The 13,103-nt window shown below is 41.1% G+C and overlaps 1 protein-coding gene across 1 annotated transcript in view; it reads left to right on the top strand.

The window, feature by feature from the left end:
* The window catches only part of clasp2 (cytoplasmic linker associated protein 2), a 60,864-nt gene that overhangs the window by 8,038 nt on the left and 39,723 nt on the right, over window positions 1–13,103 (top strand). The window contains 5 exon segments of the mRNA XM_029443126.1: window positions 2,136–2,239; window positions 2,980–3,071; window positions 5,750–5,825; window positions 8,673–8,770; window positions 12,888–12,958. Coding sequence (XP_029298986.1) covers window positions 2,136–2,239; window positions 2,980–3,071; window positions 5,750–5,825; window positions 8,673–8,770; window positions 12,888–12,958 — 441 coding nt within the window.

The raw sequence follows: 13,103 nt of genomic DNA, 5'->3' as shown, positions 1-13,103 counted from the left end.
TGATGGTAAAAACATCTCAGAGCCACCGCTGCCTCTGGAATCTCCCTCCCTCCATCTGACTTGCATCTCTCCTTTCCTGTGCTCTCTCTCTCCTCCCCTTGCACCCAGCCAGCCTCCTCCCACACTCCCACACACACACACACACACACACTCAGAGGGGAGGAAGATGAGATCATTGACACTGAGCGATTGTATTGATCTACATCTATACCGTATGTGCGTGTAATTTAACACTGTGCTGTAGGGCTGTACCCAATCAAATGATTTTACAGTCGAAGCTTCTATTGAGGTTTTAAAGCTCTTAATGTCTGTCGTCATTTTTTATGACATCTAAAAATTAAAAAACCTCAAATAAAATCCTCAATTTGAATAAAGTGATAAATCAGATTAAATTATTTAGTTTAGTTAATACAACTTGTCAGTTTCGTCAATATAAACGTAGGCAGCAGGCTAATCCAACATGCTGTTAGACAGGCCTCCCTCTATGTGTGGCAAAAATGTTGTTATTGAAAGGCCAACAAATATGGACTGACGCTGAATATTTAGTCAAAACTCAGGATTTTATCTCTCTTTTTTTCAATATATTTAGACTTTTGTCAACATTATCAATGAAGCTTTGAATATTCGGTACAGCCCTACTGTGCGGTTGACCATCTTGCAAGTGAAACACACGTCAGCGAATGCTGTACTTTGACGTCATACTTTCTTTCTTTTTGCAACATGACTGTGTCAGATGTCAGATAAGATAAAAGTGATGTGATTTGACAGTTTGATCGCCCCGTTGAAAAAGATGAAACAAAAAGATTCAGCTTGCCACATACAAGCAGAGTGTGTCTCTTGTGTGTGTTCATGCTTACTACAGCAGATGACATTGTATGCAACAATGTCCCCCCCTGTCATTTCTTATGTTTGAAGGCATTGTCCTTGTTGTCTAGGCAACCATCTGTTATGGTAACATAATGTACCACACACAGCACGGGAAAAGGACAGATGACATCACTCCCCATGCTGAAGTTTCAGACTAGGAATGTGTGTGTGTGTGTGCGCGTGTGTGCGTGTTTATGTGCGTATGCTCACGCCATTCTGTATTTATTTTTGTTTTGTTATCTCATTCATTGTGTGGATGTCAAACAGAGTTTTCCATTTCATGAGGGGAGCAGAGAAAGTTTCTAGTTTTTAGCAAACATTAATAAAATAGTTTATTTGTTGGGGACTATTTTCAGCTGTGTCTCAAAAATAAACTACAGCACCCATGTTCATGACAATGGAGAAACATGTCGGCCAGTGCAATGGTTTGGCTCATTGATGCATTTTTAATATCTTTCGGGCAACAATGGATATATGTGGCAGAGAGGAATTAAATATATCAGGTTTGGGATATTAAAACATTCTTTATAGTCGTTTCATGGGATGTTTTGATAATAAGAAAAATATTTAATATCACATACTCATCCTTTTTAAACGATCTCTTCTCTCAATATAATTCTTCCTATTGTCCCCCACATATGGTCTTCATATAAAAAGCTGTTGAGTAGCTGTTCATCTGATATTAAAGCTGAAAATACACTTCAAGCCGAGGGCCCTCCTGCTAACTCTGTTCCACATTTCATAGAGGATTAGAGTAACCATCTGAAACATTTGTGTCGTTGCCAAAATCCTTATAGTTCACTTGAATGCCAGCATTTAAAGGCTCTTACTCCTAATTCTGTACAGTGTGCGTCACTGCATTACACACGCCGCGCTAGTGGAGCAGTTGTGCGTTAAAGGGGAACTGACACAAGAGCATTTGATGAACTTGACGATATTTTAGTCACGGTCCATTTCTCTTTTCCCTTGTATTATCAGAGCCTCGGTGTCAATTGTGGTACTGCTTAAGCTTTTACATTACAATGTTTTTATGTCTTCTCCCTCAAACACTAATGATAAACGCATATCCTTTGTGTATTTATGTGTTTTAGAAGCACTCCACTTCACCTTCAGTCTTTATTGTCTTTACATCTGGTAGAGACTGTGTCATGTGTGGCCTCATTTCTCCTGTACATTAATGTAAATACTGCACATTAAACTGCATTTTTCACACATTGACTCGTCACTTCTCTCTCTCTCTCTTTGTCCATCTCTTCTTCTGTCTATAGTTTTGCCAGCTTTGATGGACAGGCTGGGCGATGGGAAGGACCAGGTCAGGGAGAACAGCCAAGCTCTCATCCTTCGCTGTATGGAGCAGACTGCCTCACCCATGGTGAGACACACACACACGTAAAAAAAAAATGTCACCCTCAGGATTAGACAAAGCCTCTTTAAATATACACGTCATATCAACCAAATTATTATTTTGATCTATTGAGTTCAAGCACCACATAGAACATGACAGACATCAAAACAAAGTGACGAAGATCATTTAGATGTTGATCCTTAAAATAGTTTCAGGACTGTTGTTGTATTTCAACTTAAGGCACTGACTGTACATAATAAGTATGTGTGTGTGTGGCTGTATGTTAGGAGATTTGGCTGCCAAAATTGGCCACTAATGATGTTTGAATATTCCTTATAATTACTCTAATTATTCAAATATACATTTTTGGCACACGCCCTGTTTGTATTTATTCCCGTCATTCGCTTTTGAAGCGCCGCAATGGACGAGGAACAGCTGATTTGTGAAGTTAAAATGAGGAGTTATCCATACGACATAACCTTCAGATCAATTGTAGTTAATCAAAAATGATTAGTTATGCAAAAACGGAGACAGCAGACAAATCACATCCGCCTCCACATCGATAGATGTTCACTCCAGCTGAGAGGTACTCTATGTTTGGGCTCCCTCACCTGGGAGTGAAAGGAATTACACAGGCTACATCTCCACTCTGCTTTGTGTTATCTACACACAGCTCACTTGCTGCTCAAACCCCAGATGAGCTGCCTGCCACAACCCTCCCCTGCTTGTTCCTACTGACACTCTTTCTCTCCTTCTCATTCGTCCAGTTCGTTTGGGAAAAGCTACTTCCTGGTTTTAAACACAAGAACTTCCGCAGTCGAGAAGGAATCTGCTTCTGTCTCATTGCCACGCTCAGCACGTGAGTAACTTCCCCCTTTGACCATCTGAATCACTTCCAGGTTGAAATGTTATAGAAGACATTGTAAATTGTAAAGTTATTAAATGTATGAATATTTTCTCTCATCTTGTGGGTTTTTACGTTAGCCCCTAACAATGATTTCAAAAATGTAAACATACAATACCTTTTTAATTGTACTTACTATAAACCAACTCTTGGATTTCTTAATTATCAAAATTGGAATTCAGAATCAGAATTATAAAAATCTTAACTTAAAACTTAATCCTAGGATTTGACATTAAGCCATGTTTCAAAATATGGCTCTGATAGTTTGAAACATTTACAAGAATGGTGTGATGAATGTGGTTTCCCGGCAATAGGGCCGTTAAGTACGGCAGCAGATAGGGAAACTAGGCATGAATTCCAATGTTAATTTATACTATTTTGTCTCTGCTATTTTATACTACTTTATTTCTGCTATTTTATACTATTTTAATTCTGCTATTTTATACTATTTTAATTCTGCTATTTTATACTATTTTAATTCTGCTATTTTTATACTATTTTAATTCTGCTATTTTTATACTTTTTTAATTCTGCTATTTTTATAATGGTACTTCAGACTCATTTACATCAACATTGTGATTATTGTACTGTAAATGCTCTGTCTAATCTTGTACTATGTTTTTGCTGTGAAGCACTTTGGGCTGCAATTCTTGTATGAAAGGTGCTATACAAATAGAGCTTATTATTATTATTATTAAATTTACTCCGAAATGGAAGATGTAGCAAGGCTCCAGATGAGCTTTTTCCACAACCGTTCTCTAGAATAATATACGTACGACAAAGAATCAGGCACAATATCTGAATATAGCTGATACTGATCACTTTAAACACAGTTTACTTGCCCCGGGTAAGCATTAATGTGGAGCCCTGCTACACTGATGCCATACATCTTCAGTATGTATTCATTCATGATCTTCACACCGAGGGGTCGATTTTTATTACTACTATACTACGATTTATTACTACTCTTCATCAGCATGCCCCACTTTGTTTGTTCAAGAATCACACACAGCCTCTGTCTCCAGGATTAATCTCTGTAGAGGTGCACACATGCTGCGATAAGCACCACCAACTTTGTCATGTGACGTGAACAACCTTAAAGCATACGTGTCGGCTAATTGTTGCTTTCAGAGAGATTAAAAACAAATCTGTTTTCAATTCACCCTGGCCTGAACGTTTACATGGTTACAGCTGTCAGGCCTAATGGAGGACTTGCTTTCCAACATTTACTTTGAATGGGACTGTATCTATGTTCCAAAGAAAATATGACAGCGCATTTAGTTTAGATGTTTTTATAGAAGCCACAACTCAATAAAATTAAATCTGGTAAAATAAATAAATAAAAGAGACTAATTAAAACTGGCTTGTTGGTTAAACTAGATAAAGGCCCTGTCACACATCCGTATGACAGAAACGTATGCCGGCGCATACAAAATATCGGCAATAGGTTGATATAAATTAAGGGTAAGTTGTGATCGTTCGAAGGACGCAGACGATACGCCGAACACGGCAGACACACGGCCCTGTCACACAGCTCCGTGTGGCAGAAACATGCCGGCGTATATGAAAAGTAGCTCAAAATGGGTCAGAGTCCAAATATGTCCAACTTTTCCACAGCAGGTGTTGTAGCTGACCAATACTACTTATACCTTATATCAACGTACACCAGCGTATTGCCGATATTTTGTATACGCCATACTTTTGTATACGTTATGCATTCGTCTGATACATTTTGTATAAGTAAGTAATTTCTTCCTATTTCCTCCCAATTAGTTATTAAAGGATTTCTTCTCTTGTAGAATCCCGCACAGTCCTGGATTGTAAAGTAATAACAGCACAAACAAACAGTCATAGATATGATCAGCTTATAGTTTACTATATTTTCCACCTTCAGGTTATCGCACACAGCAAATCTGGGCTGTTTGAATGACAGGTGCTAATTTTAGCGTCTTTTGGTGTTGGAAAGTGACAGTGTTGCCCAAAATGCTAAGCTGCTACCTGATGGTAAACTTAAAGTGGATACTGGGAATACACAGGGATCCATTAAGTCTGAGTAGACTGAGTAAATCGTGGCACAAAAAGGTTCAGTTTCTGTGTTTATATTGTTATTGCTATAGCTCCAGATATAGTGGCTGAAAAAGTTTAATGTCCTGCAGTTTAAGAACACAAGGAAATGAAGAAGCACTCGTCATTCTAACAACACTTCTGTGTGTGGCATAAAGACGTGCTCTGCAAATATGCAGATACGCTGCAGGTCGTACACAACAGAACAGAAGTCTGAGTGTGACCATAAAAACTGTGTGTTGTCAAGTGATGAAGGTTTACTCTTCATGTGCTCGTGTTTTGAGTTCTCCACTTCCTTACATAAATCCTTTTATTATGAATGAAATGCAAGAAGTGCCAAATATATTCCATGTATCCTGGGAATCATAAATCTTATTTGCTATTGACACCAGTCTTTCAAAGCTCCAGTGTCCCTCCTGAGAACAGAAACGTTTTCCTTATTTCTGAAAATGTGTTTTAAATGATGTGCAAGGTTTTCATTAGACGGCAGATATTTCACTCTTGCTTTACCTTGTGATGAATAAATATCAGCCCTCTCATTTCCTTGTTTTCTTGTGGCTCTGTTTCAGGTATGGAGCCCAGCAATTGAGCCTCAGTAAACTAGTTCCTCATCTCTGCACTCTGACTGGAGACCAGAACCCACAGGTAAGAAACACGGCGCTTCAGCGATAAGATACACATGATCAAAATGAGTATCCAATTATACTGTAATTTGTGTTTGAGTGGGTAGAGGCTCTATGTTTCTTCCTTGTATCAGTCTGTAGCTAAGCGTGTGGTTTTGCTCTCAGCATCCAGAGAGTGTTGGCAGGCATCTTAAGGCAGCTCTGTGATTATTACTGTTATTAGTGGAGGAGATGGGCTCTGTACAGTACCCCCCCCCCCCCTTCACTGCTGAATCATGAGCACCCACACCAAACCATTAAGCCACACAGCAGTATTTGCTGAATGTGTGTGAGAAAGAGAGGGATAGGTTAGTTTTAACCTCCTGTGGAGTTGCACCCCAAAACTGAAATCTGCTCCTCTAGTCTACCCAATGATTATCCACCCACATACTGTCCCGACCAATCAAAATCCTCAACAGGCCCGCCCACCATCAGTTGCAGAGAATCCCTTTAACAGCATCCCAAATCACAACAGTGCTCGCAAAATATCTTGCAAATAAGATGTCTCCTATTAGGAGGATGAGTGTAGGCCCTTAAGGGTTTGATCTGTTTTTGTCTTTTACTTTGTGCGCGTGTGTGTTTGACTTATTTTCCAAAATGCATTGTTATTACAGCCACAGGCAATACAAATGGATTTACAAGGAATAAGTAATTAATTTAAAAGAAATATGCTTCAAAGCTAGAATAATAATAACAAATAAACGGGTTCCAATGAACTCTCAAAAGTAGGAGTGAGGAAGGGACCAAATGGTTGTGCCAAACAAAATAAATAAATATAACAAAACAAGGCCTGGCTACTACTGTCCTTGCAAACAAAAGCCTTTACTAACTGATCTACTAACAAGTGGTGTACAACACATACAGAGGTGGAAACAACCTGCTAAACTAGTGTTTCTAACAGAGAAGTCTCTACGTGGATGAAAATGTACAGGGTACCTCAATTTACCTAAATCCACAACCTCACACACACACACACACATTGCTACAAACATAGAACTGTGTAGAATTTACTTGGTCAAAGACGTCAGCAGTAGACCACGACACAGGCTGAAGAGAGACTATCCCAGCTCTTCCTGGTCCTCCTTTTATAGGCGGAATCGGAGTTTCGGGCTTCCGGTGGAATCGCAATACATGCTGGGGTGGCAAGCCTAGAAAAGTGAACACCAACTCTACAAGGGCCGCCATATTGGATTTCTCCTCTACGTGTTTACATTGTATTTAGCTTATTCTTCAAGCGTGTTGTAAACAAACCTACTACTCTACAGTGAGTTCTGAACTCCTTTCTTATGATGAGGTTCAGATTTGGAAAGTCGAAGCTTTGAAAGTATTTTGCCGCAAGCGGAATTTAAAGGTTTCAGGAACAAAACTCGAGCTTATTGCCAGGGTGTTTGCTGCATCAGAGATGGGCATTGAGGAGCAACCAACAGCTAACGAAAGACTTTCAATCACAGAAAAAGAAAAGACTAAGCTTTTGGTTATGCCGAGTGGCGTTTCAGTGCCTGATCCCTTGACATCGCAGGATGGCTGGGTCAATGAAAACAACAGCATGACTTCTTGGCCGCCGATATACCTCAGCGATATAACATTATTTTTAATGTCTGACCACCAGGGAACGATGTCGAGTTTCATAAACGAACTTTGAACGAATACAAAGAAGGCAAAGCATTTAGACTGTTTGACTCTGGCTGGTTGAAACAAATATCTTTCAATCCTCTCGCAGATTCTGAGAATAGCTTTTTGAAAGCAAGATGTTCTCATTCAATGAAAAGTTTCCCATACGCCACATTCGGCATGGATCTGCGCAGTCAAGAAAACTGGCGATATCATAAGTGCTTATTGCAGTTGTGTTGCAGGGTAAGCTATTATAAATATATACCTAACTTGTGTTTGTTAATTATTATACAACTCAATATATAGAAAGTACATTTGTCAATATATAAATCAAGTAGATAGACTACATACCCCAGGACGAGTTCAGGACCAGGGAATTCACTTGTTGGTTTTCCTTGCATGAAATGCTCACTGCAAATCCGCGAAGATTTCTTGGGCTCCCAAGACTTCCCATTGTAATCCTGTCTCTTTCCAGCTTTGGTCCATGCTAGCCTTCTATCATTGTTCTTTAGTGCTGTTGGAAATGGTAATAGTTCGAACGGGGGCTTGCAGTCGCAATCGTGAAGCTCACAATGAGATTCTGCCCATTTATTTAGCTTTCTCCCACTGTTTGAACATCCTTTCACCACACAATGTCGGTGTCCAAAGCCCATAACTAGAAGAGCGATGATTACACACTAAAAACTAGCCAAAGACAATGTAAACACGCTTGAAGAATAAGCTAAATACAATGTAAACACGTAGAGAAGAAATCCAATATGGCGGCCCTTGTAGAGTTGGTGCTCACTTTTCTAGGCTTGCCACCCCAGCATGCATTGCGATTCCACCGGAAGTCCGAAACTCCGATTCCGTCCTTCCTCCTGATAGGCCAGCCAATCAGGTAATCACCACCTAATTAGCTGACAGGTGAGAGAAGAAGGGGAGGAGAGAAAAGTACAGCAAGACCAACACACAACCTGCCTGGCACGTAACAAATAATAATAAACCAAGAAAGTATTTTTTTTAACCAAAACATATAGTCTCAGCCTTAATTTCATTTAGTTTGGTTCATAGTCAGTTTCTTTTCATTTTCAAGGGAACGCTATGAAAAAGGACTTAATATAACTATATACATCCAGAGAGGGAGAAGTAGAAAAAAAAGCTTGTAGCAGTTTGTCGTCACACAGCTACATACATCTTGTGTAGGACTTTTAAATGGTTAAATGTCTGCTGTCTGTAGGTACGTGAGGCCTCCATAGCAGCGTTGGTGGATGTTTATCGTCACGTTGGAGAGAAGGTCCGAGCTGACCTTGGAAAGAGAGGACTGCCTGTTGCAAGGTGAGTTATATTGTGTGTGTCAGTTATTGATTAGCTCTGTTATTGTGTGTGTGTGTGTGTGTGTGTGTGTGTGTGTGTGTGTGTGTGTGTGTGTGTGTGTGTGTGTGTGTGTGTGTGTGTGTGTGTGTGTGTGTGTGTGTGTGTGTGTGTGTGTGTGTGTGTGTGTGTGTGTGTGTGTGTGTGTGTGTGTGTGCCTGCTCTGCACAGTAGGGGGATGAGTTGTGTGGAGGGTCTGTGGGTCCCGTGGCTTTGGCACTCAGTCTGTCCCAGGCCACACCATGCACCACTCTGCCCCTCACACACACAGAGAGGTACTTTCATCCAGAGCACAATGCTGACTGACTGGGGGAGGAGGGTGGGAGGGGGCCGATGGGGTACAAAGGCGTTGGGTGGAGTAACAGGAAAAATTGGAGAGAGTGTGTGTGTGTGTGTGTGTGTCATCTGAAGAGATCCATTGAGTGTTTTCGTCCTTTGGTCGTCCTGGTTACATGTGCTGGGTTGAGGGTTATTCTAAGCGCACAGTGACCCCCTCGCCCCCTGTGTGAGATGTGAGCAGCAGCCAGTGTTGTGTGCTGACTGCTCAGTATGAGTCTTGCGTCTGTGAATGCTGGCCGTGGCCATGTGTCATGTGTTGCGCATATTAAGCCTGTTTGTCTCCAGTGTAAACACGCTGTGTGTGTGTGTGTGTGGGATTTAGACAGACTGGTGTGTGTCTGTTATGTGTAGAGGTCTCACAGATGCAGTACACTATGTACACTATATCTTCTGTAGATGTAGTGTACAAATGATATGAAATTCTTCAAAATATGCATACATTTTGGTATGAATCTTTTTTTGTTCCTGTATTTATTGTTTATATTGGAGAACTGTAAGAAGGCAAAGTGGAGGTTGTGTGTTTATGTCAGTATATGGCTGCAGGGTGAAATACAGGCCTGCAGCCAGGGTCTTGCTTACCAGATCACATATCAGTCCTGTAGAGCTGACATCAGATAATGGAGAGAAAGGGTTGACCTGAGGACTGCCTTTTATTTACACCCATGTTTCCCAAGACAAGGTTAGCCTGTGTAAAATCCTTGACATGTGTGGATTATAGCAGTTTGTGAAACATGCACTATCAATACTTTTCTAAGGGATGTTTTAGATTTTAGTTTAGTTTCTCTCTCTCTCTCTCGACCATTTAATAAAAAACTTGTATCCAGGCCTACAGTATTCAATCACACACAAAATGTGTTTATTTTGTTTATATGAGAAGTAGTTTACATTACTGATGGGAGGCTGTGACTATAATAACATTTCTAATGCAGGTCAGTAAAATCTAAAGGTCAATCCGACACACTCCATGTTTTTTCTACCCTCCGACTGTGGCTGCAAGTTTACCGGTTTCACTCTCTGGCATAATCTGTCATTGCCCACTATAGCGGGTGGGAGAATAAAATACATCGATCAATAAGTAAAAATTAATGGCAATTTCTTGCTGTGGGGCCTGTATGAAAACTATTGTTGTTGAGTGAATGTCTACAGTCGATCAGTTTGGTCAGACCCCGTCCTTTCAGCTCCTCAGCTGTGTTGCAAGCCTTTTTTAAAGATTTCCCCCTAAAGCTTGATAATCAACATTAAAATATTTAGTTTACAACGGGTGTCAGTTAACTGATAAGGAATGTTATTACCCCAAATGATGTTCCTCCTTAAAAGGGGTCTCAGACAGGTCAGTTAATCTGATCAGTGTGCAGCACTGAGTATGTTAGCCAGTGTCGGATGAGATCACTCATCCTACAGTGAACCTGATAACCCCTCTTTGATCAACAGTGACAAGGGTTAAATCAGCTTTGGCCGTCAGTAGGAATGGGTCAGCGCGAATTATGTGACCTGGCTGTTCGACCCAGCTCATCCTGCATTAAATGGGGGTCAGACATTACCTGAATTAGTTTGTGTGTGTTTCTGCTACAGATGGCAGCTTTATCAATCAGTGCTGTTGTTAAATGACTAAACAAACTAAAATGTAAATTGATGTCAGTATTTCTTTAATGTACTGTAAGTGTGTGTATCTCTAAGGTTTAGCAGTGATTTGTAATGCAGTCCTGTTCTAGATTTGAGTCCCTGTTAACAGTAGTGACAACTATCTCCTATTAGTAGGTCAAATGCTGCTTGAGTGAGCATTCAGTAGACCCGCTTCATGCACACATTTCTAGTTCTAGAGGGACATGAGCTAGCTGAAAGGTGTGGGTCATCTCTGCTGGAGTTGAGTCGACCCTTTTCCGACGACAGTCAATCTGTGTCCACTACAGATCGAGAGCTCAGTGTAAAAGGTGCAGCAGTGTGAAGATGGGATCCTGGAATAAAGAGGTGTGAAGAGGGAGGAATAGAAGGGAGGGGAGGCAAGTGGGGTGAGAAGGAGAGACATAGAAGGGGGAGGATTAACCTTGCTTTCTGTCTGCCGCTAGCTGTACAGCCCCTCCCCCTCTGGCGAGTGCATATATATGTGTGTGTGTGTGTGTCTGGGTATGGGAGGGAGGTTATGTAAAGGGTAACTGAATCTCTTCCCTGCCTGTCACACAAGCTGGCCCATTTGTCCGTCTCTGACACACGCATGCACACAAAGACCCTGGCTGATATTTAACTCTTTGTACCACTGTGGAGATTTCTCAGTGGGTGTGTTTGCTCATCATATAGTAGGTGGTGCTTTGTCGTATGCCCGTAGCATGCTTTGGTCTTTCATTTTTTTTGGCTCCTTCTCTCTCTCACGCCGTTCCTCCCTCCTCCTGTCTTCCACCCTCCCTCCCCTCTCGGAGCCACTGCACCATGTTGGATACAAAGAGCTGAGGGAAGCCAAGGACCGGAGTATGTCACTAGCATGGGAGCTAATGCTACATTGCGCAGCAACCTATTAATCAGTCCACTGGGAAATACTGAAGCAAATGAGTATAGAAGACTAAAGGCTGGGCTATTTCTGAACCTAATGGGCAAATAAGATTCCTAATGAAAGAAAAGGAACCACGTGAGAACAGTGCACACCAGAGGAGCACCTTGCAACATTAATTGTCACTCATCAGGAGCTGCTAAGCTGTCTTGTAGTTGTGGACCGTCGACCAAACACCAAAAGACAGACAGACAGAGGACGGTGTGTATGACTCTCATTCTTGTGTGCTCACATCCAAGGAGACATTAAGGCATGTTACTGGACGCTGTGTCTGTGTTATCTTCATACCGGTTATGTGTAGCACATGTGAATCGACACTGCTCAGTGTGCAGGAAATGTCAGAGGCTATTATTTGTGCATAGATGTTATTTTCGCTGGACTTGTCTGTGATTGAGATATCTCTTATTAACATGCAGACAGTCTCACCTGTGCAGCACGTGACTGAGAATATCTGGCTTGGGATTGTATTGGTTTGTTATGCGTTTGGTGCTGAGCAGGATGTCGGAAGGACTCTTGTCAAGTTGCTGCTGCAGCTTCATGAGTGTGACTGGACACACCCACCCACCCACTCAGACAGACAGACAGGCGGGCGGGCTGCTCCACATGTTGCTGCTGACGATACTTTCACTTGGGATTCACAGCACCTTGCCTGGCTGTCTCTAGGTCAAAACTGTATGTGCGTGTGCGCATGCATCTGTGTGTGTATTTCTTTGTCATGATCCTGTCAACGAAGATGATTGCGTTTTAGTTTTCTTAATTCAGTCTCATTTTGATTATTACTATTTAAGGCTGGGCGATTTAAATTTCCAATGTAATCCTATCGTGATAAAATCGTATATCGATGTATCGTGATAAACAGTTGCGTCGTCTAAATTGATAATAAGAGCATACCAACTCTAAACTGTAAATCTAATTATTGTCTTAATCCAATTACTCTGTATTTGTGTGAATTCATGTGAACACTGTCAGTGTATAGCTGGACATATGTATATATTTTTTACCTATAATTTCAGTTGAAACTGTTATGTTCACAAGAAAACATGCAATATGTTATCGAGATATGAAATGATCTACATTGGTATAGAAGAATTTGGCCATATCGCCCAGCACTAATCCAATTCTACAAAGATAGTCATTTCATTAGCTACGTTGTGTATGTTTTGCTGTAACATTTCTTCTTCTCTCTCTTTCTCTCTCCAGGTTACAGACGTTATTCTCTCGTTTTGATGAAGCCTTGAATTCGGGCAACATGGCTCTCAGCCCGAGTCACGGTCAGTGCATTCTCTCATCTATTTTGCCACAGTTGTATTGGCCTCTGAGAGCCACCAAGTTTAGTCATGTTGTCAAGATGATTTTTACTGCTGTCAGGTATTGGGTGTGCATTTGAAAAGTGTGTGTGTGTGGGTGCTTCCTTGT

Source organism: Cottoperca gobio, chromosome 11, assembly GCF_900634415.1.
Source record: "Cottoperca gobio chromosome 11, fCotGob3.1, whole genome shotgun sequence".
NCBI lineage: Eukaryota > Metazoa > Chordata > Actinopteri > Perciformes > Bovichtidae > Cottoperca > Cottoperca gobio.
The sequence above is the reverse complement of the archived record's forward strand: the minus strand, read 5'-3'. Positions and strand labels throughout refer to the sequence as shown.